General features: G+C 36.1%; 2 protein-coding genes across 2 annotated transcripts in view; one reads left to right on the top strand and one right to left on the bottom strand.

Moving 5' to 3' along the window:
- Positions 1-12669, bottom strand: part of ABCE1 (ATP binding cassette subfamily E member 1) — a 36108-nt gene extending 23439 nt beyond the window's left edge. Inside the window, exons 1-3 of the mRNA XM_053582197.1 lie at positions 12441-12669; positions 4310-4439; positions 3195-3280 (exon numbers count right to left, since the gene is read on the bottom strand). Coding sequence (XP_053438172.1) covers positions 3195-3280; positions 4310-4412 — 189 coding nt within the window. The 5' untranslated portion in view covers positions 4413-4439; positions 12441-12669. The remainder of the gene's footprint in view (positions 1-3194; positions 3281-4309; positions 4440-12440) is intronic.
- ANAPC10 (anaphase promoting complex subunit 10) overlaps positions 12669-26653 on the top strand; it is a 90794-nt gene continuing 76809 nt past the window's right edge. The window contains exons 1-2 of the mRNA XM_053582198.1: positions 12669-12765; positions 14575-14701. Of these exons, the coding sequence (XP_053438173.1) occupies positions 14587-14701 (115 nt within the window). The 5' untranslated portion in view covers positions 12669-12765; positions 14575-14586. The remainder of the gene's footprint in view (positions 12766-14574; positions 14702-26653) is intronic.

Below are 26653 nucleotides of genomic sequence, written 5' to 3'. Positions count from 1 at the left end.
AAGGTGTGAAATGTTGTTTCATTTCCTTATTTACTTAAAAATAAAAATTAAGTTTCTTAAAGACTGGAATCATATCAACTCCAGTCATCCCTTTGTACGTGCGGGGGACTGGTTCCAGGACCTCTGCATATACCACAATCTGTGCATATTCAAGTCCTGCAGGCAACGCTGCAGAACCCAAGTACACAAAAAACTCAGCCCTCCCTGTACTTGGCTTTTGCATCCTGCAAATACTGTTTTTTCAATCTAAGTTTGGCTGGAAAAAGCCCACATATAAGTGGACCCTCATAGTTCAAACCTATATTGTTCAAGGGTCAACTGTAATTTGATATTTCCCTTAGTGACAGGGGTAATATCCTAGATATTTAATGAATGTTTAACAAGTACTGAAAAACTTAATAGAACATGAGATTCTGCTTTTTTATTTTTATTTTTTTGCAGTTTTTGGCCCAGGCTGGGTTTGAACCCACCACCTCTGGTGTATGGGGCCGGCATCCGACTTCTTTGAGCCACAGGTGCCACCCGGTTTATTTTTTTTTTAACGTAGTGAAGGATGAGACAAAAGATGGTTATTGAATAGATGATTTCATATTCTCTCCAAATCAGATACTTTTCCTCTAATTTCTTCAATTATTCCTGTGCTTGGATGCTTCCTTTTTTACCTTGTGAAGTCCTTTAATGACATATATTATATCTTTTGGGGGGGGTTTGATTTCCATTCCACCATTAGTTAGCACTGCACAGACCAAGGATTAATGTCTGTTCATTATAATTTTTATGCATCCCATATGAAAAAGATGCTTCATTTCAGAGTAAATTCATATTAAAAAAAAAACAAACCCACTTATTCATTCAAAAACTTACTCAAAGAACATCTGATTAGGTAAATATCCCAAGAACCAGAATGGCCAGAACAGGAAGGTCATCTAACACATTAACTGCCATGGGAGTTGAATTTAACACACACTAGTTTTGAGCCTGGGACTTTACAAATGTGTGAAACCTCTATTCATTGTTTTTCCTATCTAGCAGGTCTCTCCCCATCTCCTGTTGCCCTGCTCCATCCTGCCTGCCCAAGCAGGCCACATGTGCTGGACTGTGTTCTCTGATTACCTTACCTTCCAATTGTGCATTTTGCCTTGAATGCTTGGCTGGTGGCTCTTTGAATAAAATCTATACTGTAGTAGGCAGCAACATGACAATGTTGCACATACTTAGGAGGTATGATTCAGAGGACATCATTCAACCCACTCAAGGGCTATTCAAAAGACTCTCAGGAACAAATTCAGTAAAGTTATGTTGTGAGTCACATACAATTCACACAGTGAGCAGTATAAAAATTGATTCTACCATGTGAGTTGCATAATTCATGCACAGAAAACAATGACCAATACATTTTTCACTAAATTAGAAAGGATCATTTGTTTTCAAAGTTTTTATTCTATTTTCATAATAAAACACTGTGGTCCCAAAGGAAAACCATTTTTTTCTATTGTGGCAATGTGTTAAGAGTAACATGGCAAGAAACTATAGAGGTTCACATAAAGACTATGACCTCAGCTTAGAGATCTGTTTATCAGCCATTTTCAACCTCAGGGGGGCAATTTCAAAGTCTCTGTATATGAGATTTCAGTTAATTTCCATTTTATAAGTAACAGAACCATACAGAATTAGGAAAAATACCCTAGACCGGGTGTGGTGGCTCATGCCTGTAATCCCAACTCTTGGGAGGCCAAGGCAGGTGGACTGCTTGAGCTCACAAGTTTGAGACCAGCCTGAGCAAAAAGTGAGACCCCATCTCTACTAAAAATAGAAAAACTGAACCAAGAGGATCCCTTGAGCCCAAGAGTTAGAGGTTGCTGTGAGCTGTTATGCCATGGCACTCTACCCAGGGTGACAAAGTGAGAGTCTGCCTTAAAAAGAAAAAAGACCTCTTCTTTTCTAATAAAGTAATTTCCACCCTGTAACCAAAACTATTACTTTTTTACACACTAATGTTTTCTGCCAGTGGAGTTACCTCCATTATTCTCTTTCATCAAAGTACATAAAATGCTTATAGGTTGCAAATGATTTAAGCTTCTTTAAATCTACAAGGAAAAATATCCACTGTTCATATGTGAAGTACATTATAAATATTTTAGTGTTCGGAAAGTATATATTACTTCCCCATCCGTATGAATCTAATAAGACCAATCTTATTAGAATGTTTTCATCTACTAAAGCATACATACAAAGTTTTAGAATCTCATTTTCCTACAGCAGCAAAAAAAGAGAATAGATGACAATATTGTGTTCAAAATCAAACTCCACGTACTTAAGACTAGACTAGACATAGGCAGGCATCCAACAAGAGATTAGTAAATATTTGCTGGAATGAATGTTTTCAGCTTATTTTTTCAAAATAAAGGAAAATGTTTTCAGGGACTCAGGAAATCTTTCTGGATACTTCATCAAAGATTCAGAAACCAATGTAAAATGTACATGATTTATTTAAAAAATTAATACAGTGGCATCAATACTCAGATGAAGCTCCTTTTAATAATATCTACACATAAACATAACTATATTAAGAACTTTACACATTGGCTCCTAAATTTCTTTTATGAACAAAAGCTGAAAATATACCATTAATAAGTCAAAAAAGCCTAATCAAACTATTCAGTGCAATGAAAACGAATTGAGCTATTTTAAAAATTACACCATTGGGATAACTAGATGCATGAAAAAGCACTTAAGGATGAGGCTAAATTTTAAAATTCTTGGTTGCCTGTAATTCTATTTTAAAGGTATGAATTTAAAATTAAATACATATTGGAAAAATGTGTAAATGACAGTCTTTTTATAGGGCAATATTTTTCAAAACATTTTGGTAAAGACATTTTGGAGAACATTCTGCTCTTTTAAAAGGGTGAAAAAAGAAATTAATTTTGCCTGGAAATGGCTTTACAAAGTTGAATATGGCAACTGAATTAGTATTTCTGAATATTAATATATTAAAAAATGGAAATGGCAAATGATGGTTGATTAATTAAAAAAAGTAACAACATCACTGATATTAGAATACTACTTTTTGAAGTTTATATTCTTTATTCATTTGCTTTATATTTGGCCTTTAAAAAATACTCATAGTATTATTTTCAGATTTCATTTTCAGGTTATAAATTTTATCTAAAAAATAAAATATCACTACTTACCTTAATACAAATACCACAACCAATACATAGAGTTTCAGAAATCCATGCTATTTTGCTCTGGGGTGTAACCTCTATGCATAATTTTCCTAGTGAAGGAAAAAATACAATTAAATAATTTTCCCTGATTTTCTAATTTTTTGAAAACTGTTATTTAGGCAATGCCAGTTTCAAATTTCCAGACATAAGCAGATTTTCAAAAAGTAAGGCCACACAAATAAATACATTTGAGATAATGTTTTAAATCACTGCTCTGTGGGGGTATATTTCTGAATTAATTTCTGAATTTATGATTTCCCTAGCAATACTCTTGTCAGGCAATAGAGAAATGACATTAATACAGATTTTGTTTAATGTACTACTGAAGAAAATATGCTAGTAAAATTACGACAGATCTTGAAATATTTTTATTTTTCAGCTGACTGACCTGAATCTTTAATTTATAGAATATGCTTGGAAATGGTAATGCATACAATATAAAGGAATAAATATGTTAGCTAGATCAATGAAACTCTAAAAGGAATGCAGTCATATAATATACAGGTAAAATTAAAATATCGGGGACATTGATAATGGAGATTCTGAATAGCAGAAGAGATAACAAATGACATTTAAACTTTCATGTAAAATTCAGTAAGTCTTTATTTAAAGATTCACTAGTACAGTTAAAGTAACAATAATTTAACATAGTCCTTAAAAATTACGAGCAAATAGCCAACTCTGAACTGCTGGAAATTTATGTTAACTGTCAAAATACAGCAAAACCTCAGGAATAATCATTCCTATTAAGCTATTTAATCTTGTCTTCTAAAGATGAGAATATTGTCAAAGTTTCTGGCAGCCCTTCCCCAATTAACCTGAACTCTGGTTTTATTTCATAGTTAATAAACTGCTAAGTGATGATATATTTTTCTACCTTCTTTCCTTTTTAAAAATAGGATCATTTAGTCACAAAGCAGTAAAAGAAATTTAGAACAAACTCTAGGTTTCTTATCTACAGAATTTAAAGAAACTAATGGGGAAAACAAAGCATATGCTAAAGCCCATACAAAACTATGAAACCAGTTTGTTTCTTGTGAAACCTTCTTTTATCCTTAATGATCCCCAAAACAGCTTACCCATTCGAACCACAGGACAACTCTTTTTGCATTCCTGCCGACATTTCTTAGGTTTACACTTGTCATGGTTGACAATAGCAATTCTCGTTAATTTGTCTGCCATATTTGTAATGAAGAATACCCAATTCTTCTATTAAAGAAAAATTAACAAAATTATGGCAAATTCTATGCAATTAGTTAAGAGAAATAACTCACATAAAAGTTAGACAAGAGGATATAATTATTATATGGAAACGAATTATCTGAAAAACACAAGAAAATTTAACAATAGAAAAAATAGTAAACTAATCTAGTAAGGTTTCAAACACCAAGTTTTATGTATATCCCTTGATCAGAAGATGTATAAAGGGAAAGAAAAAATATCATTTACTATAGTAAAAAAGAAAATACATAGGAATATACCGTTAACAAGATATATACATCAAGAAACTTCTAAAACAGTGAATGACATAAAAGACCTGAATAAAATGACATGCTATCTCATATACATATCTCTACAATAAAAAACTGTTAAAATTAGACATTTCAATCTTCTTGAATTAAATTTATACATTCAATTCAATCTCAAGGGGGAAAAAAATAAACCAGACAAACCAAGTCCAAAGTTCTTATGGAAAAAGAAAAGTATCAACAGTCTGGAAAAACGACAAAGAACAAGGAGGATAGGAAAACATCCATTAGACAAATTAAAAAAAAAAAATGACATAAGACCTCAGTAATTAATACTTTTACCAACTTATGAATACAGACCAATAAAACAGAAAGACTAGATGTGAAAACTAATACACGTAAGATGTTTACTGGCTCTCCTCCCTCAAACTAAGCATTACTTAGTGTCTTAATCATCCCACTGTAACAACTGCTGATGGAAATGGCAAATAATTATTAAGGTTGCAACCACCATGTTTATCAATTGGAAAAAGTAAAAATGGCATGTCTCTGGGAACTTGTGACATGGCCAGATAGATGGATTTCATACTAACAGCAATGAAATTAAAAGGAGACTGAGGGCGGCGCCTGTGGCTCAGCGGGTAGGGCGCCGGTCCCACATGCCGGAGGTGGCGGGTTCAAACCCAGCCCTGGCCAAATTAAAAAAAAAAAAAAAAAAAAAAAGGAATAAAAGGAGACTGAGCAAATATATTATAAACTCTTAATTTTTAAAGCTTTTATAAGTCTTAATATATTAAATGTACTCACTATGTAGCGTTATGATCAAAGAAAACTTAAAAATTGGATGGTGCCTGTGGCTCAGTAAGGCGCCGGCCCCATATACCGAGGGTGGCAGGTTCAAACCTGGCCCTGGCAACAAAAAAAATAGCCGGGTATTGTGGCAGGCACCTGTAGTCCCAGCTACTTGGGAGGCTGAGGCAAGAGAATCACCTAAGCTCAAGAACTGGAGGTTGCTGTGAGCTATGATCCGACAGCACTCTATGGAAGGCGACCACAAAGTGAGACACTCTGTCTCTAAAAAAAAAGAAAAAGAAAACTTAAAAATCTTTTACCATATTTGGCTTAGTGGTTTGGATAATAATTTCCTTTGAATGGTGATGAAAGTAAATAATTCCAAAGCCTTTTTTTCTTTGAGATACAATTTCACTCATTTGCTCAGGCTGGAGTATGTCTCAGCACAATCACAGCACACTGTAGTCTCGAACTCCTGGGTTCAGACAATCTTCTCGTCTTGACTTCTCAAAGTGCTGAGATTTTAGGCATGTGCCACTGTGCCATGAGTGTCTTAATATTCCATTACGTAATAAAAGAACCTGAAGCCAAGACATTCCTTCACTATGACATTCAGTTGGCTTTTTCATCCTTAACTCTTAATGTTTTATTTTGGATAGACTGTTCCCTTTGCAGACCTCTTAATTTTTTCTCACACCTATGAGTATCACTAGGCTTGAAGGGGAATGAGACGGCTTGCTCTTTGCCTGTTAAGTGTCTGATTTCCTTCTTACTAAGTCTGACATTTCATTTTGACACTTTATTTCTATTATTAAGGTATATCCTGAGTCTTTCACATGCACATTTTGGCTGCAGGCAGCTCAAAATACCAAGGAAGAGTTCAGGAAGGATGTGGCTAATGAATGCACAGTACAGCAACAGTTTGAGGAGTTCTGTTCAGGTGATTTTAATCTTCAAAATGAGCGTGGGTGACCCAAGACCAACATTGATAATGATGAGCTGCAGTGGAAGTGAATCCACCACAATGTACACACGAATTAGGAGCAAGGTTTGATGTTACTATTCCAAAAATATTGCCCCACTTGAAAGAAATTGGTAAGGTTAAGAAGTAGGATTGGATAGGTGGGTTCTGCATTAATTACGTGAGCATCAGAAGAGAAATAATCTCAAAGCTTGCTTTTCTTTGTTGTCACAACATAAAGGCGAACCATTTTCTACACTGTATCGTTATGTGTGATAAAATGGATTTTTTTCAACAATCACAAGCATTAGGCATAATGGTTGGATAAAGATGAAATGTTAAAACACAGTCAGTCCAAAACCAAGTATTCATTAAAAAAAGCTAATGATGTCTGTTTGGTAGTCCAGCTCTGGTATTATCCCTTACAGCTTCATGAAACCTGGTCAACTGATTACAGGAGATGTCTACTGCAAACAACTGGATGAAATGATTCAGTATGCTTGTGATTAAACTGCTTGAGATTGGCCAATAAAGACAGGCCAATCCCCTTGCAAGACAATGCTTGACCACACATCAACACAAACAACGCTGCTCAAACTATAGAAACTGGACTTGGAAACTCTGTCATCCACTGTATTCCCCAGACCTTGCACTGACTGACTGTGCTTCTTCTAGGCTTTGGACTTCTTGCCAGGAAAATACTCAATTCTCAACAAGCGGTGGAAAATGCTTTCTACAATTTCACTGCCACTCGGCCTGCAGGCTTCTTCACTGCTGGCACACACAAGCTACCTTTAAGATGGCAAAACTGCTGTTGAGAGTTTAGGCACATACTTTGATTACTTGTACTGCTGCTTGTTTGAGACATAATAAACCACGTTTTTGATCTGAAATCAGACATTTCATATTTAATGGCTAAATATTATCTCTCCCCCCAGATGGTCAATTTTGCCTCTCACACCATTCAACCACTTTAGTCATTTATTAGCCATCAGATCACTTCATTCTATGAGATTTCAGCCATTAGCTGACTTTCACACTTTTATAATTTTTGGTGATTTCAATATGCCCCAGATGATCCTTCTATTAAGAGAGCCTGTCTGCTCAGCTCATTAACTCCTCTCCTCCAATATTTTGTCTTCTACATTACCATAGCCACTCAATTCTTTGGTCAAACCCTAGACCTTGGTCCTTACTTATAATTGCATTCTATAACCTCAATTTTGAATACTCCCATTCTCTATCACTCCTTTCTTTTTGGCTCATCTCCTACATTAAACAACCCTTTGATGCCCCTCCATTCTCCAAACCGACTATCACTCTCTCTTGGTTTTATATCCTCACTGGTCTTGGTAATCATTCTCTTCTTACCAAGCTAAAATTCCATTGTCAATTATTTACACCCTCATCTAACTCTTTACTGGCACACATACAGCTGAAAACAGGTACAGAAAATATTAAAGCCTGTGGAATAGTCTCCCTTTAAATTTATCATCCCAAATGCACCCTTAAACTAACCAGCAATCATCCTATATTATTACCTTAGCTAAGTCTGTGTATACACCAGAAGACATTCTCCATAGAAAATGTGCAAACAATTCTCTCTCCTATCTTTAACATCCTTGATTATGCTCTCTACTGACTCATTCCCAGCAGCATTCAAGCATTCTATTATCTAACTCCATCATCTCCCATTGCTCTATTTCTCCTTCTTCAAGACTACTGAAAGAGTTTTGCTGTGTAAAACTGTACTATACTCAAGGGTCTCGAATTTCTCTCTACACATTCTCTCTGGAATCCATTCTAGACATTAGTGCCCACCAGTTCAAATAACTTGTCATGTCATTGCTTTTCTTCAGATAGCTAAATTATCAGACCTTAACTGACTTGACCAACCCAATGCATCTGGCACAAATTATGATTTGTCCTACTAAATAAAAACCCTTTCTTAACTTGGTTCTAGGATACAGCACTAATTCCTCCTACCTTCCTGGTTACTCCTCATCTCTCAGGCTTCTAAATGTTGAGTGCTCTAAGCATCTGGTCTTCTTTTCCATCTATACTCAGCCCCCAAAATGTTCTATTCTGGTTTCATGGCTTAAAATTCCACTTATATATCACAAATTTCCAAATTTCTATCTCTAATCAAGATATCTCTCCTGAACCCTAAATTTGCTCATCTACCTGCCAACCCCACACCTCCTCTATAAGGCCTAGGAGGCATCTCCCTAACTATGCTCCTGAAATCCTCACGAAGTTCACTTTTCTATGCAGTCTCACCCATTTTGTTAAAAGGTAATTTGAGTCTTCCATTTGCTCAGGGCAAAGTCCTTTAAGCTATCTTTCTTTTCTACTCCATAACAGCAAATCCCATTGAATCTACCTTTGAAACACATTCAGGATCCAACCACTTTTCGTGACTATATGGTCTAAGCCATCATCATCGTGTTAACCTGCGTTACTCTAATAGTTTCATAAAAGATCTCTTTGCTTCTACCTTGCCTCTTTCTACCCAAATGTCACGAGTTAGTTCTAAATACATTAACTAGAGTAATCCTTTTAAAGTGTAAGCCAGATTGTGTCACTTCTCTACTTAAAATTCTGCAATGGCTTCACTTCTCAGCATGAGGGAAAGCCAAAGTCCTTAAAATAATCAATGAGGCATTGACCAGCCTCTGTTAACTTTCCAATCTCATCTCCAACTTTTATAGCTCTTGTTCATTTGGCTCCAGATACAATGGCTCCTTGTGGTTCCTACCACACTGCAGGTATGTTCTTGTTTCAGGGTTTTGGTACTTTTTCTTCCTTCTGCCTATAATGCTATTTCTCCTAGAATAAAGCTCACTCTCAAGTTTTTGCTACCCTGTTTCCCCGAAAATAAGACATCTTCCAAAAATAAGACCTACTTACAGGAAAGATAAGACGTCCCCTGAAAATAAGACCTAGCGCATCTTTGGGAACACACCTTAAAATAAGACACTGTCTTATTTTCGGGGAAACGGTTTTTCTCAGTGAGGCTTCTCTAGCTACACAACCAAAAAATATACTCAACTGCCTTTTTATCCCTTTTCTACTTTTATTTTTCTACTTAGCTCTACTAAACCTATATATTTCATATATACATCTGGTGTACATGTACACATTTATCATATGTGTGCATATATGTATATATACAGTATATTTTTTCTATACATACACGCAGTTTTTTCTTCCTCAAGTAGAATGTCCTTCATCATGAGGGCAGGGATTTTTGTTTGTTCATTCTAGTGGCTGAACCAATGCCAAGCACATAACAGGAGCTCAAACATTTCTACCCAATGACAAAACGAATTTAAAAAAACTAATTTTCCTGCAGACTATAACTTCAGATATCTTTTAAGTTATCAATATTTTATGGTGACAGTTGTCCACTATATACTAAAAAAATATATATATATATATATCCAAAAGGAAACTAAATATTCATGTAACAAAGAATTGTGCTAAAAAACAGGTTTACTCTACTCCTTTAACTGGTCTAGGTCTCGTAAAGGTTAGAAGAGAACCAGCCTGAGCAGGAACAAGATCCTGTCTCTACTAAAAAAAAAAAAAAAATAAATAAATAAAAATAAACTAGCCATGTGTTGTGGGAGGTGCCTGCAGTCCCAGCTACTGGGGAGACTGAGGCAAGTGGATCGCTTGAGCCCTTAGAGTTTGAGGTCGCTGTGAGCTAGGATGCCATAGCACTCTACCCAGTGTGACAGAGTAAGACTGTCTCAAAAAAAAGTTTAGAAGAGGAAGAAATTTAAATGACATGAATTTCTATAAAATAGCTATCATTCTGGAAATGATGACTTTTTAAGATTTGAAGATTCTTTAGCAAACTATTAAAATAAAACTGTACTCCATGCATTCTAATTTAATGAATGCCTTTTTACAAATTACCCAGTGAAAGACTAAATTCATAGTGAATTCCCCTCCAAGGGATAAATCTTTCATCATGACATTGCTGAAACTTTATTTCTGTCAAACTGCTAAAACATTTCATCTAATTTTTCAAATTACTTTAGAAACTAAGAAACTGTAAGAGAGACTTTTTTTAAGAGCCAAGGTCTCACTATGTTATCCATGCTGGACTGCAGTTGCTAGTCACAGGTGATAGGGCACTACAGCCTCAAAATCCTGTGCTCAAGTGATTCTTCTGCATAAACCTCCTGAGTAGCCTTGACTACAGGCACAGAATAAAGAACAAAATATACCAGAGGTGGTTAATAAACTTTTTACATAAAAATAGTGATAAACTGTAATGTATTTAAGAAAAATGAACATTTGTCATTTGTAGAACTATTAACTGTGTAAACACTTTTAATTCAATTTCTCTATTAGTTTCAAGAATTGGAGAAAGTGGGTTTCCTACTTTCTTTTACAAGAGAAAAGATAGGCATAGGAAAGCTGCGTGGAAGACAGATTCCTTTGAACAACAAAGGATCTGAAGATATTTGAGATATGAAGATAAACTGTTCAAAATGTGCAAACAATGACAGTGCCATTCTTTCAGCTGAGAGGGGAAAAAAGGAAGTGAGGGATACATGAAAAGCATTTACAGTCTCAATATTACTGCAATTGTTTTGCTGTGTAAAACATTTTCAACAATTGCTATTAACTAATGATGCTTGATACACAGTATCACACGAAATATTCTAACCTATGCTTATTGTAGGTTAATAGTCTCTTACAAAACTCTTAAATGCTGAGAGTGGTGTATAACTCTGATTTCAAAGAGTCTTAAAATCAAGGCATTGAGAAGGAATTCAATATTCTTTCTTCCTCCTCCCCCAGCAATTATCCAAATGTTCTTCCTAAAAACAATTTTTTTTTAAAAATAGGAAATAACAAAGATTTCAACTAAAACAAAACAAAACCCAAAACATCTTTTGATTCCAATACACATAACAACTTTTGGTTACACCGACAAAGCACTGTTGTCAGGTGGCAGGTATAACACGAACAGTCTCTGTACATGGGACAAATTACTGCAACATAAATACCATTATTGTTAACTGATTAGTTACTAGTTCTGTGGAAGAGGTTAAAAAAAAGTTGTTTGGACAGTTGTTCCTCACTGTTACTGTTTTTACCAACCAAAAGGGAGAATACACATTTACGTAGTTCATGGGATACGGGACTTCAGCTTTGGCTCTCATTCATTCACAAGAAGTAACTGAGTGCCTACAATGCAGGAAGCCCTAAAGAGCTAAGTATTCTGAGTAAGGACATTACTCTTGATTTCAAGGCGTTTAAGATATAATAGAAGGAAAAACGATTAAGTCATCAAAAGGCAAAAATGCTGGGTGCTATAAAAGCGTACCAAAAAAGCTACAGGTATTCAACCTGGAAATTACTTTGAATAAACACAGTCACAGCTAAGCACACGTTGCTCTACTACGAGAAAAGCAGAGCGCCGTTTGGCCATCATTTCTATAAAGCCTGGGAGTGGACAGGAAGTATTGGACTTCATGGCGGCAAGATGCCATGACTCATTCCACAATCACCAAAAGGTGGAAGAAAAACCCGAATTCCCACAACCGAATGCGCACATGTTACAATATATCCACGTTACTGTTCCAGAGGGCGTGGGGAGACCAGAGGGTGCCGTAAGATCTGAAGGTGCTTTCCCCTCCATGAGGTTTAGCTTCAGGGTGGGAACAGGGTAAAGGGGGAGTGGATAGGAGGCATCTAGGTCCATTCTCGTAGCCCCTGGCGGGGGAGGCGGGCAACCCTGGCCGAGAGGCGGGTCTGCTGGAGCAGAGGCACCAGGCGTCCCCGAGTTCTCGGGGTCACCCGCGCTCCGGCGGTTCCAGCTGTCCCGCCGGAGCCGGCAGCCACGCGCCGCTGTCTCCGCCGCCGCCACCTGAGGCCTATCCAAAGGGTCTCGGAGAATGTCTCTACGGTCTTTCCAACGTGGCAAATGGCAGCTAACGGCCAAATGCTTCCAGGACAGTCACGTACCTGGAGAAAACGATCCCCTTGCGGAGGGGAGCGCAGACACCAAATCAGCTCCTGCCTTCACTTCTCAACCATACAGCGTGTTCTTACGACCACCGGCCAAAATGGCGGTGCCCAGCCGCCGCCTCGCGTTAGCCATAAGGACCTAGTGCGCGCGCGCGACAGAGAGCGTGAGGCGGAGCCCAGAAGGCAAGCCGGGCGGGGTGATAGTCTGACGTCATTGTGCTGCGACTCAAACCTAGTAGTCGGGGAAGTCCTTAGAAGCCTAGTGGGAGTGGCGCGGACCTGCGGGAGTTCTTGAGAACCTCAGTTGTGGCATGCCAAATCCGTAAGTGTGTGGGCTTTCCCCCGACGTGGAGAACGGTCCTAATGGCAGCAGATGCATTCTTCTCTCAGATCTCAATCTCTGTTTACGCTTACGGTCTACTTAAGGCCTGTGGGTGAGGCGTAGAGCCGTAGTCATTCTGTCACACCAGATGTAGCAAGGACTTGCAGAGTCTGGCCCCGATGCTGCTGGCAGAGGCGCGCTGTCTTTGACCTTAGCTCCCTCTCATCTTTGTGGTCAGTTCTTCAAGGGCAAGAACCCGGTCTTCTCCGAGCTCCATGTTTTTATCCACTTGGTGGCGTCCAGTCCCAAGTCGGGCAGTTGAATTCTTCCCCAACGTAGAGATAGGCCCGCCCGCCCTTCCTCCCTCCCTGCCTCTCTCCCTTCCTTCCTATTTAGTTTGCAATGATGGCTACAGGTTTAATAATCTCATTCTAGCCCCCAGTTAACTTGCAGACAAGTGGCAAATAGTTTATGACTAAACCTATTCATTTATTCATTAAGTTACTTATTGAGCATTTAAATCTCAGGCCTTTCCGAAGTTTACTGTCTGTCATTATTTAAGAGTATCAGGTGCTTGTTAGGGAACAATATGAGACCTAATGGGAAATGTCAAGAGATGTCATACAGAACTATTGGACCTGTTTTCCAAAAGTATGTGTAATAATAGTCAGTACAGTAATTGTGCTCCCAAGGCCATTCGCATATTCCTCGCTATCCAAGAAGTATTTTTTTTTTCATGTTTGGATAGACTTAAGAAAAGATGTGAAAGATGAGGGCAACCTTTTTAGAGAAGGACAGTTATTCACTTCTAAAACTTGAAGCCATTTTTTTACTTTATCTTGTATGGTAAGAGCACATGCAAATGGCGCTGTTGACAGCTAATGGGGAGGTAGAATTCTGCATCACTTAATACATATTTATAATGAGGATCAGGGCTGAAGTGGTGGCTCACACCTAAATGTCAGTACTTTGGGAGGCTGGGGCAGAGGATCATCTGAGGCAAGGATTTCAAGATTAACCACAGCAATGTAGTGACACCTTTTCTCAACAACAACAAAAAAATTTTTTTTTAAATTAGCCCTGTGTTGTGACACATACCTGTAGCACCAGATATTAGGGAAGTTGAAGTAGGAAGATTGCTTATACTTAGGATTTGGAGGCTGCAGTGAGTTTTGATTATGCCACTGCCCTTTAGTTTGGGCGACAAAGTGAGACCCTGTCTCTAAATAAATAAATAATAAGGACTAATGTTTACATATTTCTGGAATAAGAGAATTTCAGTCTGACTTTTCTAGAGCTAAAAGTCATTTGAATTTTTACTCATGGAAGTATAGAACTGCATAGTATTATAGAATTAAAAATCATCAATTCAACTTTTTTGACACATGAGGAAATAAAGTTCAGACTTGTTCAGAGCCTAAGATAGTTAAAGGAAATGCTGAAGACAAAACTGATTCTCGCTTGAGCCCAAGATTTTTGAGGTTACTGTGAGCTATGACAGTACAGCACTCTACGGAAGGTGACAAAGTGAAACTGTGTCTCAAAACAAAACAACTTTGATCCTATGCTCTTTTGAGTAATATACCCACCTGTTTTGCACATCCAGTCATAGTATATTTCAGAAACAAAAACTGAATTCCCATGATTTTTTAATTATAATAATAGAATTATATTAACTGTGTTTGAGAAATAAATGATTAACATTGGGAAATATGAATAATCTATTTTGCTATTAAATTTTTACTTTTACCTCCTGTAGAAAGATGTGCAGCTCCTGATGTAATGTGCATTTTCTTTTTTTCTGCATAGAATATTTAAAAAATGACCACACCAAACAAAACACCTCCTGGTGCGGACCCAAAGCAGTTGGAAAGGACTGGAACAGTACGGGAAATTGGGTCACAAGCTGTTTGGTCACTCTCATCTTGCAAGCCAGGTAAAACAAAATGAAAAAGCTGTCAATAATAGATACTTACAGTTTCCTTGTATAGCAATTCCCCCTTACCCTGGCCGGTTCCAAAACCTCCAGTGGATGCTTGAAACCACGGATAGTACTGAACCCTATAAATACTGTGTTTTTCTCTGTATATATTTTATAAACACACTAAGAGATTTACAACAATAATAATAAAATAGAGCAATTGTGACAGTATACTATAATAATAGTTATATGAATGTGGTCTCTCTCACTGTCAAATGTCTTATTGTACTATACTCATCTCATCCTTCTTTTTATGATGTGATATACCCAGTGCAGTGAAGTGAGGTGGATGATGTAGGTATTGTGACATAGCATTAGGCTGCTATATGAACTCTGACAGTAATAGTTCAGAAGGAGGAGCATCTGCTTGTAAGGTGATACTGGATTACTGGGCCATGATAATGTCAGTGGTTAGATGTCAGGAGCAAATGATGTTAATGACTAATCTGCAGATAGCAGATGTCTAGTATGGATATGCTGGACACAGAGATGCTTCATGTCCTGGGTGGGACAGAGTGGGATAACAAGAAAATTCGTCACACTACTTGGAAAAGTGTGCAATTTAAAACTTATGAATTATTTGTTTCTGGAATTTTCCCTTTAATATTTTTGGATTGAAGTTGACTGAGGTTAACTGAAACAGAAAGCAAAACCACAGAAAGAAACTACGGATAAGGAGGGACCATTGTACATCAGACTGATTTTTATATTCCTTCCGTTTAGATGATTTATTTTAATTCTAATGAACTGGATTTTCATTTATGGTATATCTCTATCCACTTATTTTACTACTATCTAATTAGATTTGACTACATATGTGAGAAGGTCTCCTCTTTTTCATTCCTTACCTCTTCTGTGATTCATAGGTATTTTTTGTTAACAATTTCTCTAGATAAGTGGATGATTAACTTTTTTTTAGTTATTATATATCCCCAAATAATTTTTTTTTTTTACTCTTGATTGGAATAGAATTCTTGAGCAGTCTTTTTCTCTCAAAAATTTGTGAATGCTATTTCACTATCTTCTTTTGCCATGTTATAGGTAAGAATGCCTATGCCCGCTTCTCTTATTTTTCTAAGTAACTTATTCTTTCTGGAATAAGATTTTTCTCTTTATTCTTGAGTTCATAACTTATGCCAGGATGTGTTTATTCCTTTTTCTCATCCATCTAATCCATGATCTAATAGGCATTTTCTGTTTGTAAACTCAAGCTCAGAGAAATTTCTTTAGCTTGAGGAACTTTAATTATAATGTTATTAGCTTAGTATATACTTTCTTTCAGAAACTTATATTATTCTGTTTTCCCTCAAGATATCCATGTAATTCTCTGTTTGCCTGTCTTTCCAGTTTCTGGGTGGTGGTTTGCCCTTTGACCTCAATTCTCTGTGGACCTTAGATGAATTATTAATTTTCAGTTTGTTCAGCATTTGTTGTGAAGATGAGAGCAACACTTTCCCAACTCTTTATTGTCAGACTGAAAATTAGAAGTTCTTTCTTTTACTTTTGAGCTATTTATATCTTTGTTTTGAAGTGAATTTCTTAGAGACAGCATATTCTTGGGTCTGGCTTTTTGTCTTTTAATTGGGAGTGTTTTGATCATTTATACTTAATGTATCTGTTGATGTAATTAAATGTAAATATACCATCTTGCATTTTTATTCTCTATCCTTTTCTTGTTTTTATTATTTCTTTTTCTGCCTATTTTTGGATAAATATTTTTTATGGTCCTATTTTATCTCCATGGTTGTCTTATTAGCTATGCATCCTTTCTGAAAACTTTTAGTGGTTCCTCTTAGGATTACAATATGTGTCTTGATTATCATAGTCTATTTTCAAGTAATATTAATAGTATAGCATTATTGGGATAGTGTATGAATCTCTAGTAGACTTCCAGTTCCTCCCATTCTTTTTGCCACTGAGATATTTTACCCTTGCATATTTTAGACCCCAGAATATATTATTGCTATTTTTTGTTTTTTTAAAAAAGCAATTGCATGTTAGAGTGATTAAAAATAAAGAAAAATACCTTTTATATTTACTTTATTTTTTTCGTTTTTTTGAATAGACCAGATTTCTTTCTAGTATTACATTCTGTCTCTCTGAATACATTGTTTAAACATTTTTTTGTATCATAGGTCTGCTAGCAATGGTTATCTGAGAAATCTTCATTTTGCTCTTATTATTATAACATATTTTCCCTGAATGAAACTCTGGGTTAGCAAGTTTTTTCTTTCATACTTCAAAGATTTCATTCCGGTAAATTCTGATTTATATAGTTTCTGATGAGATGTGTGCTATAAAGAATGTGGCCTTTTTTTTTGAATGCCTTGTATTTTTTCTGGTTTTTCAAGATTTTATCTTTGATATTCAGCAATATAAATATGATATGAGAAACTGTATGTGTGTGTACATGTTTAATTCTGCTTGGGGGTTCATGAGATTCTTTGAGGTCTCTGTTTTGATTCCTTGCATTAGTTTATGAAAATTCCTGGCCATTATATATTCAAGTATTCGTTTGACCAGTCCTTTTCTATTGTCCTTCTGAGAATCTGGAAATCCAGTTATACATATGCTAAACCATCTAAATTTTGCTAGCATTTGGTATTGTCCCATAGCTTTTGGTATTCTATTTCTCTATTTTTTTTTTTTTCAGTCTTTTTTTTCCTCTTTGTGTTTCAGTTTAAATATTTTTTTTATTGGCTCGTCATCACCTCTACTGCTTCTTTTTTATTCTTTTACTTTAGTAAGTCTACCTGTGATTCTGCCTAAGAAACTTTTCATTCTGGTGTAGTTTTTATTTGTAGCTTTTCTATTTGGCTCTTTTAGAATTTTCATGTCTATTAAAATTTCTGTGTGTTCATACATTTCATCTATTTTACCCTCTAGTTTCATTAACATATTAGTCATAGTTATTTCAAGTTCCTGGCTTATAATTTGAACAACTGAGTCATCTGTGAATCTATTTCTATTGCTTGCTTTGTCTTCTTGGTAATTTTGTTTTTCTTTTTTGTGTGTCATAATTTTTTTATTTAATGCTATATATCACATGTAGATTAGTGGGTACTGAGAGAAATGGTATTTACACCTTGAAATGGAGACTGCTTTTTTACTCTGTCCTTTATTATGGGGTTTAAGTTAGTGAGGAATGGAGCTGAGGTTGGGTTTTGTTTTTGCAATAATTACCTTTATTGCTTCATAGGCTTCAAATTCCTGTAAAGATACCTTGTACCTATGGGGTGACTATTGTGCCAGAGAAGTTTTCTTAGTGTTCTTCTCCACTCTCAATTTTTGACTATCCCTATACACTATAGGCTGGGCTGCAGAGGTTCTCTCCATGCTCTTGCCTGGCCTCCAGTTGTCGGATGCCGTGTCTTGTTACTCTTCAACGAGTAATACAGTAGTAACAAGGGGATGAGATACAGAGATTGTTCTCTATTTTCCTGATCTAGCTTCAATCTTGGACAGTTCTTAAGTGACTTTCTCAGCATTTTGACCTTTTCTACCTATGACAGCCAAACTCTGCCTTGTATCTGTGGCTGGTACTTTGTGGAAGAGGTTTCTACCCCACCTTCAGAGGAAGGACTGTTCTGTTGCTTGCCCCTCTCCCAGGCACACAGAGTTTTGTTTTGTTTTGTAACTTGTCTCTCAGCAAGGATGGATCTGTATATTTGTCCTGGGGTCAACGGGTTTGATGCTTCTCCCCCAGCAATATAAGTCCTTTGCTCTGTAGATGGGAAGGGTTTGAGAAGGAGGGTAGAACTTTTTGCTTTTCTTAGAGTGGTGGTCAGTTTCCTCTTTTGTGCCTGTTTTCACTTAGGTGGGTTCTTCAGTCTCTTGCCCTTCCCTAGTCTTTATTTGTTTGCATGGTGAGGGCTCTTGGAAAAGAGTCTGAGAGTCAGAGTCCCTGGGGATGCAATAATGTTATGTTAGCCCACATTTGGCCTTTGATGGTTTATTAAAGTTATACTTGATTTTTTCTTAGTGTTTATTTGGTCTCTGTTCCTTTTTCTTGTGCCCTACCACAGTTGGGATAATCTGTAGACTTTTTTCTCCTGGAAACGGGAGCTGCCCCTTTTTAGATTGTTGCATGGCTTTAAGTTCTCACGTTTTCAAGAAAAATTAGGAGTTTGTAGGTTGTCAGTCTTTTTCTTGTTATTTGGTTGGGACAATGCTTTTTTTCAGTTTTTCAAAAGATTTTCCAGCTTTCTGGGGATTGCTTCAGCATTTCCTAATTTTCTTTATCACATCAAATATTTCTGTAATTGCCTCAAATTAAACATCGTTCATTACTTGACGTAAAAATGTAACTGGAGTGGTACCGTATTGTGTCAGTAATGGGGTAGAAATTACTGCCAGTTGATATCTTTTGTGCTATGGAGTTTGAAGAGGGCAACACATAGAAGTCACTGGTTCTCTAAAGATGCCCCATTTCTCTGACATCTTTTGGGTACAGAAGAGAACAATAGTTAATGCTACCGGAAGAATGGTGGGGTCACTTAAAATGTATTGAATTTGAAATTAATACTTCTTATTTCGTGTGATTTTGAACTTTGAATCCATCAGTGAAATATCATGTGATTATCACTTTTACATATTAAGAATGACTACTCTTTATAAGTAGGAAATTACATGAGAAAGTAATGTTATGTGAAAGATCTTTGCTTCTCTAGGGTCAGATTTTTCCAGTTCATGTCAGCAGAAAGTTGCTGAGTTATATAACAGTGTTAGAGATTAAAAGGTAAAAAAGACACAGTCCTTGCTGTCAAGGAGTTCACAATCTAGAGGAGGAATTATAGTTTCAAACAAATCATTATTATATATTGTAATAATTGGTCATTGAAGTGTTTACTAAGTGATAGGTTCTATTCTAAACAGTTTACATGTATAAAGTAAAGTATTATCTTAGTAAAGATAATTGAAGTTATACTGTTATTTTCGCCATTTCCAAAATGAGGAAACTTGAGTTCAGAAAGTTTAAGTGATTTGGCAAAGATCACTATGCCATAACACTCTTCACTAAGTTTGGGTTTTAAAGGAGAATGTGGTCCAAAAGGTCAGGAAAGTCTTCATGGAAATGAAACTTATTCTGCATGATGGAACAAGAGTACAATTTCCGTGAGTAAAGACATAAAAGCAAGGGAGTAGTGCAGTCAGGCCTACGTATCCGTGGGTTCTGATTTTATGGATTCAACTAAGGATTCAAGATATTGGGGAAAAAACACACAAAAAATAACACTACAAGAATAATAAAACACAAAAAACAACACAGTGCAACTGTTTAGATAGCATTTATGTTAGGTACTATAAGTACTTTAGAGATGATTTAAAGAATATAGGGAAATGTGCATAGGTTTTATGCAAATACTATACCATTTTATATAAGGAACTTCAGCATCCATGGATTTTGGTAGCTGTGGGAGTCCTGGAACCAATTCCCTTGCATATCAAGGGATGATTGTATATGCAAAAGTGATCAGCTTAAATGAAACCTGGCTAATTCAAAGAACTGCAAGTAGTTAATAGGACTAGAACATAGGAAAATAACAGGTGAAGCTAGATCATTAGTAGAGGCTTGATTATGAGCACTTTAATAAATAGCTTGTACTGTGTTACTACATGAGCGCTACCTGCTGAGGAGCCAAGAACTGTCTACACTCTACAGTTAAACTATCCTCTTTGTACTTTTTTCTTTTTCATGGAGTTAATAATTGCTCTGATTTTTTCTTTTTTTTTTTTTTATTGTTGGGGATTCATTGAGGGTACAATAAGCCAGGTTACACTGATTGCAATTGTTAGGTAAAGTCCCTCTTGCAATCATGTCTTGCCCCCATAAGTGTGACACACACCAAGGCCCCACCCTGCTCTGATTTTTTCATTTGCTTAGTTTTCTAATGACTGCTGATTCCTTCCAAACAAAAATAAAAGAAATAATAGCTTGTACTTAATTGTTAGCTAATATGATCAATTGAAAATGTTTAAGTAGCAGAGTAAAACAATCAGTGTTTATAACATTTGGAAAGTAGGGAGGATGATTTCAAGTGGCACAAGATTATAAGTAAAAAAAATCAATTAGGAAACATGTCAATACCTCAGATAGGAAGTGATTTAAGGGAGAATTTTAGTAAATTTTCAAAATGTTAATACCAATCTTTTAGAAGTACAAATTTGCTTATCTGCTTCAGGGTGGTAGATGGCAAATGGATTTACAAAATCATTTTTGTATCTTTAGAAAATAATCGTTCAATATTTTACTCAGATTAAAGTTGGAATGTATTTGGTAGCTTCAGCTTAGTTGAACACACATCACAAAACAATCCCACAATTCAGCACATTTATTGGTCTCTGCCCAAGAGACTGGAAAAAACTAAAGATAAAATTTGTGTGGTGAGTGCTAATATTGTACTAGGATCTTATTATAGTAATTTAATCATTCCATTTTATAAGTGCCAAATTCATATGATACTGATATACAGTATTAGGGGAATAATACATACTTATTTTATTCTTAACTATATTTGATATAAAATAAGGAATTCCACGTAGCTGTATTTTATGTGAGTCTTATAGGATATATACTAAATTTTATCTTTATCTTTTTTGAAGATACTGTTTTAATGAGTTAATTTTGAGACGCATAATGGGATGATGTAAGTTCTGTTTTTCTGAAAACAAAAGTTAATTCTTAAGTTCATGCTATAATTGATAATTATGGCCATTGAGTTAAAGAATTTCTGAGTTGAATAGTGGTATGAGCTTTTCAGAAAATATGACAGCAATATATTATTAGAAGGTGACTTTGGAAGGCTATTTTAGATTGTGGGACCAAAAAAGGCGAGGGTATGAATGTTAAGAAGAATACATTGTCCAAAGATTTTAGAGAAGAACCTTCCTGACACTGGGAGCAGCTAGTTCAATGGCTGTAAGCTGACCGGTTTGGCATGTGTAAGGTTCAGAAAGAAGGCCAGTATGACTAGAAAGAAGGCCAATAGGCTAAGGAAGAGAAACAGCAGAAGATAAGGTTAGAAATATAATGATACATGGACTGGATTATATCAATTCTTGTTGTCCACAGTTCTAGTTAAGTTCAAAGGGAAACCACTGGAGATGTTAAGCAGGAGAGCATGAAGATCTGATAACAAGTGTTTTATTTTTTAATTTTTTTATTTTTCCAGACAGGGTCTTATTCTGTTTCTCATTGCTCAGGCTGGAGTGTACTTGTACAATCAAAGCTCACTGCAACATCAAACTCTTGGGCTCAAGTGACCCTCCTCCCTTAGTTCTCAAGTAGCTAGGAATGTAGGTGTGTGCCACTATGCCTAGCAATTAAAAAAACAATTTTTTTTTTTTTTGTAGAATTGGGGTAGTGCTGTGTTGCCCATCTGGTCTTGAATCCCTGATTCAATGATCCTCCTGCCTTGGCTTCCCAAAGTCCTGAGATTACAGATGTGAGCCATTGGTCTTGGCCTGGTAAAGAATTTTAAAAAGATCGCCATGTCCGCTGTGGATAATTATGGTTGGTAGTAGCGTAAGAGTGGCAACCAGTGGAGGAAAGGCTAGTATAGTGATTTGTGTTACAAATGATATTGAGTTAGACTAGGCTAATAGCTGTTGATATGGAAAGAAATTTTAGCTATGGGCTATACTTTTAGAAGTGAAATAATTATGACTTACTGAAGGTAAGGAAAAGTTCAAGAGTGACTTCTAGGTGTGTGGCAGAACAACTCATACTATGTCTTGAATTGAGAAAGAGTGAGGGGGAGGGAGTAAACAAGATTCTGGGTTGAAAGTAAATAATTTAATTTGGATGCATTACTTTGGAGATACCTAATTAGCATTCTGGTGGAGGTGTCTAGTAGGCAATTGACTATAAAAGCTTGAGGTTCTGTAGAAAGCTGTGGGCTGCAGATATAAATTCCGAGGGTCATGAATATGTTGATGATATTCAAAGCTAGGGAACTGGATTAACTTAATCTAGGGAGGTAATGTATTTAGATAAGAGAATAAAGCTTTGGGATTTTTAGGGGTTCTTAGAGATTTGGCAGAGCAGTAGAAGAGGAGTTAACAATGGGTACTAAGGAGAAGTAGCTTGGGAGCTGGGGGGGAAACCAGGAGAATGGAAGATCATGGATAGAAGTCAAAGGAAGATAGTGTTTTAAGAAGTTAGTTCACTGTTCATGGCGATATTACAGTGGTTAACGCCATTTTGTAATTTATCTGCTTAATTCTATCAGTGCTGTTCATTAGAACTTACTGTGCTATGCAGTGAGACAACCACTAGCTACATGCAGCTAATGAACACTTGAAGTGTGACTGTTGCTACTGAGGAACTGAATTTTTAAATTCACTTAATTTTCCTAAGTTTAAATTAAAGTACCATAGCATAGATTGATCGAGTGCATGAACTCCTCCATAGAAACCGTATGTTATCTGTGTGTAGGTCTTCAGAAACAAGACTTTTTTTTTTTTTTGATATGATAGGCCACTAGCAAATGTGAAAATAGCTGTGTTAATAGATATGCTTGAGAGAAAAATGGCTATTCATTCATAAAGGCAAACTACGGTGGACCATTCAAATGCATCTCATCTATTGGTGTTGTATTAGTCAGCTCTTGCTATGCTAATACTGCTTAACAAAAAACCCTAGTCTCAGTGTCATATAGCAACAGAATTTCTTTCTTTCTTGGCTATCACTTGTCTTTAGGCTATAGGTCTGATTCAGGTATGCTGCGTGTTTCCTGGCATATTCTCTTGGTGGAGTGTAGACATTAGAAGGCCAAGCCAGACCTTGCAAGCACATTAAACATTTCAGCTCCTGTTAGATTGTATTGGCCAAAAATAAGTCATGATTTAACCACAGTATGATTGTTGGTGTGCAGAATCATATTCCTCCCATGGAGGGTGAGAAGAGAAGCATATATTTACTAAAAATAACAATAATCATAGGTGAATACTGATTTTCTTTTCCTTAGGGCATTTGTTCTTAATCTGAGAATGCTTTTGCTCTCCAAGGCACATTTGGCAAGATTTGGAGACATTTTTGATTATTGTGACTGCCTGGAAAGGGGTAAGAAGTTAAGGGGTTATTTTGCCTGAGATAGAGGCCAGAGATACTGTTAAATATCTTACAATGCCCAAGGCACTGCCCCAACCAAAGAATTAATCAGTTCTAGATAGTAGTACTGCCAAGGTTGGTAAACTGCCTTAGAGCAGTAATTCTAACAGGTTAGCACCATCAGAATTGCCTAGAGGTTGCCTAGAATTGCCTATTAAAACACACTCTCCAAGGGGCTAAATTCTCAAAGTTTCTGATGTAGTAGATCTAGAATTACTAACAAGACATTAAGAAAGTAAAAGCTGGTAATCATACTTAGTGTTCCAGAGGTAAAGATTTAGACTAATATATATCTTTATTTATTGATGATATTATACCTGCTTAGTTGTACTATTATACTTTCAAGGACAATATCTTAGTAGACTATAAATGTCTTAACACTATAACTAAGAAAATGCCAGGAAGGCTATGTTAACCAGTTTGATGAAAATATTTCAAATTGTATATAAAACCAGTGCATGGTGCCCACGATTGCATTAATGTACACAGCTATGATTTAATTAAAAAAAAAAAGACAGTATCTTAGAAGTAAATTTAAGATGATCTGTCAAGTTACAGGACATCTCTTACTCTAAATAAATTATTTAGTCTCTGTTTCATGTTTGTTTTGCTTTTTAAGAACAAATGACGTTTGATGTAATTATTTGAGCTCATGTATAAAGATAGTTCTTAAGTTAATGAGCAAAACAACTAGCCAAATAGCTAAAGTAAAATAAATGGGAAAAAAATCTTTTAATCAATAGAACAATTAACTATTACGCTTTTAAGGAAGAATCATGTGAGTTAGTTATCTTTTATTAGGGAATTCATGAATTAGTAGTAAAAAGAAAAAGGGATTTAAGACCTACAGCTCTTTTATCCTGTACTTTGCAGAACTGAATATTCTGAATTAGCCTTAGTAATATTGCACAAAGAACAGAAACATTGTCTAATAGAACATATTAATTAAATACGAAATAGATATGCAAATTGCCTTCTGGAGTTTTAATTTTTCTAGTAGCCACATTTAAAAGGGCTAAGAAACAGAGGAAATGAATTGTAATAATATATTTTTAATCCAGTATTACTAGACTATCATTAGTAATTAGATAGCTTACATTTCATACTAAGTCTTCAAAAGCAAGTGTATGCATTTTACATGTATTTTCATTTTACATTTCAATTCAAAGTAGCCATGTCTCAAGTGTTAAGTAGCAACACTTAACACTTATGTGGTGCCTACCATAATGGACGGTGCAGATTTAAGAATTATAAAGTGAGGAATAGTCCAAATTTTACATTTTTTTTTTTCTTTTTTTTTTTTTATTGTTGGGGATTCATTGAGGGTACAATAAGCCAGTTACACTGATTGCAATTGTTAGGTAAAGTCCCTCTTGCAATCATGTCTTGCCCCCATAAAGTGTGACACACACTAAGGCCCCACCCCCCTCCCTCCATCCCTCTTTCTGCACCCCCCCATAACCTTAATTGTCATTAATTGTCCTCATATCAAGATTGAGTACATAGGATTCATGCTTCTCCATTCTTGTGATGCTTTACTAAGAATAATGTCTTCCACTTCCATCCAGGTTAATACGAAGGATGTAAAGTCTCCATTTTTTTTAATGGCTGAATAGTATTCCATGGTATACATATACCACAGCTTGTTAATCCATTCCTGGGTTGGTGGGCATTTAGGCTGTTTCCACATTTTGGCGATTGTAAATTGAGCTGCAATAAACAGTCTAGTACAAGTGTTCTTATGATAAAAGGATTTTTTTCCTTCTGGGTAGATGCCCAGTAATGGGATTGCAGGATCGAATGGGAGGTCTAGGTTGAGTGCTTTGAGGTTTCTCCATACTTCCTTCCAGAAAGGTTGTACTAGTTTGCAGTCCCACCAGCAGTGTAAAAGTGTTCCCTTCTCTCCACATCCACGCCAGCATCTGCAGTTTTGAGATTTTGTGATGTGGGCCATTCTCTCTGGGGTTAGATGGTATCTCAGGGATGTTTTGATTTGCATTTCTCTAATATATAGAGATGATGAACATTTTTTCATGTGTTTGTTAGCCATTCGTCTGTCGTCTTTAGAGAAAGTTCTATTCATGTCTCTTGCCCATTGATATAAGGGATTGTTGGCTTTTTTCATGTGGATTAATTTGAGTTCTCTATAGATCCTGGTTATCAAGCTTTTGTCTGATTGAAAATATGCAAATATCCTTTCCCATTGTGTGGGTTGTCTCTTTGCTTTGGTTATCGTCACCTTAGCTGTACAGAAGCTTTTCAGTTTAATGAAGTCCCATTTGTTTATTTTTGTTGTTGTTGCAATTGCCATGGCAGTCTTCTTCATGAAGTCTTCCCCCAGGCCAATATCTTCCAGTGTTTTTCCTATGCTTTCTTTGAGGATTTTTATTGTTTCGTGCCTTAAATTTAAGTCCTTTATCCATCTTGAATCAATTTTTGCGAGTGGGGAAAGGTGTGGGTCCAGTTTCAGTCTTTTACACGCAGACATCCAGTTCTCCCAACACCATTTATTGAATAGGGAGTCTTTCCCCCAAGGTAAGTTCTTGTTTGGTTTATCGAAGATTAGGTGGTCCAAATTTTACATTTTTATAGAAAACTATGTTTTTGACATTTTCCTGTCACGGTCTTAATTTAGAATATCGTAACTTGCAACTTGTATTACCACTAGGGCTGAAGAATCTATGTAAAGATTTCAGTCTTATAATAGCATGAGCCTATGATTTGCCCACCCCAAATTCTTCAATAAATTGGCTTATTTTATTTTATTTTATTTTATTTTTTGAGACATAGCCTCA

This window comes from Nycticebus coucang, chromosome 1 (assembly GCF_027406575.1).
Source record: "Nycticebus coucang isolate mNycCou1 chromosome 1, mNycCou1.pri, whole genome shotgun sequence".
In the NCBI taxonomy this organism is placed as follows: domain Eukaryota; kingdom Metazoa; phylum Chordata; class Mammalia; order Primates; family Lorisidae; genus Nycticebus; species Nycticebus coucang.
This window is presented reverse-complemented; position numbering and strand designations above follow the sequence as displayed.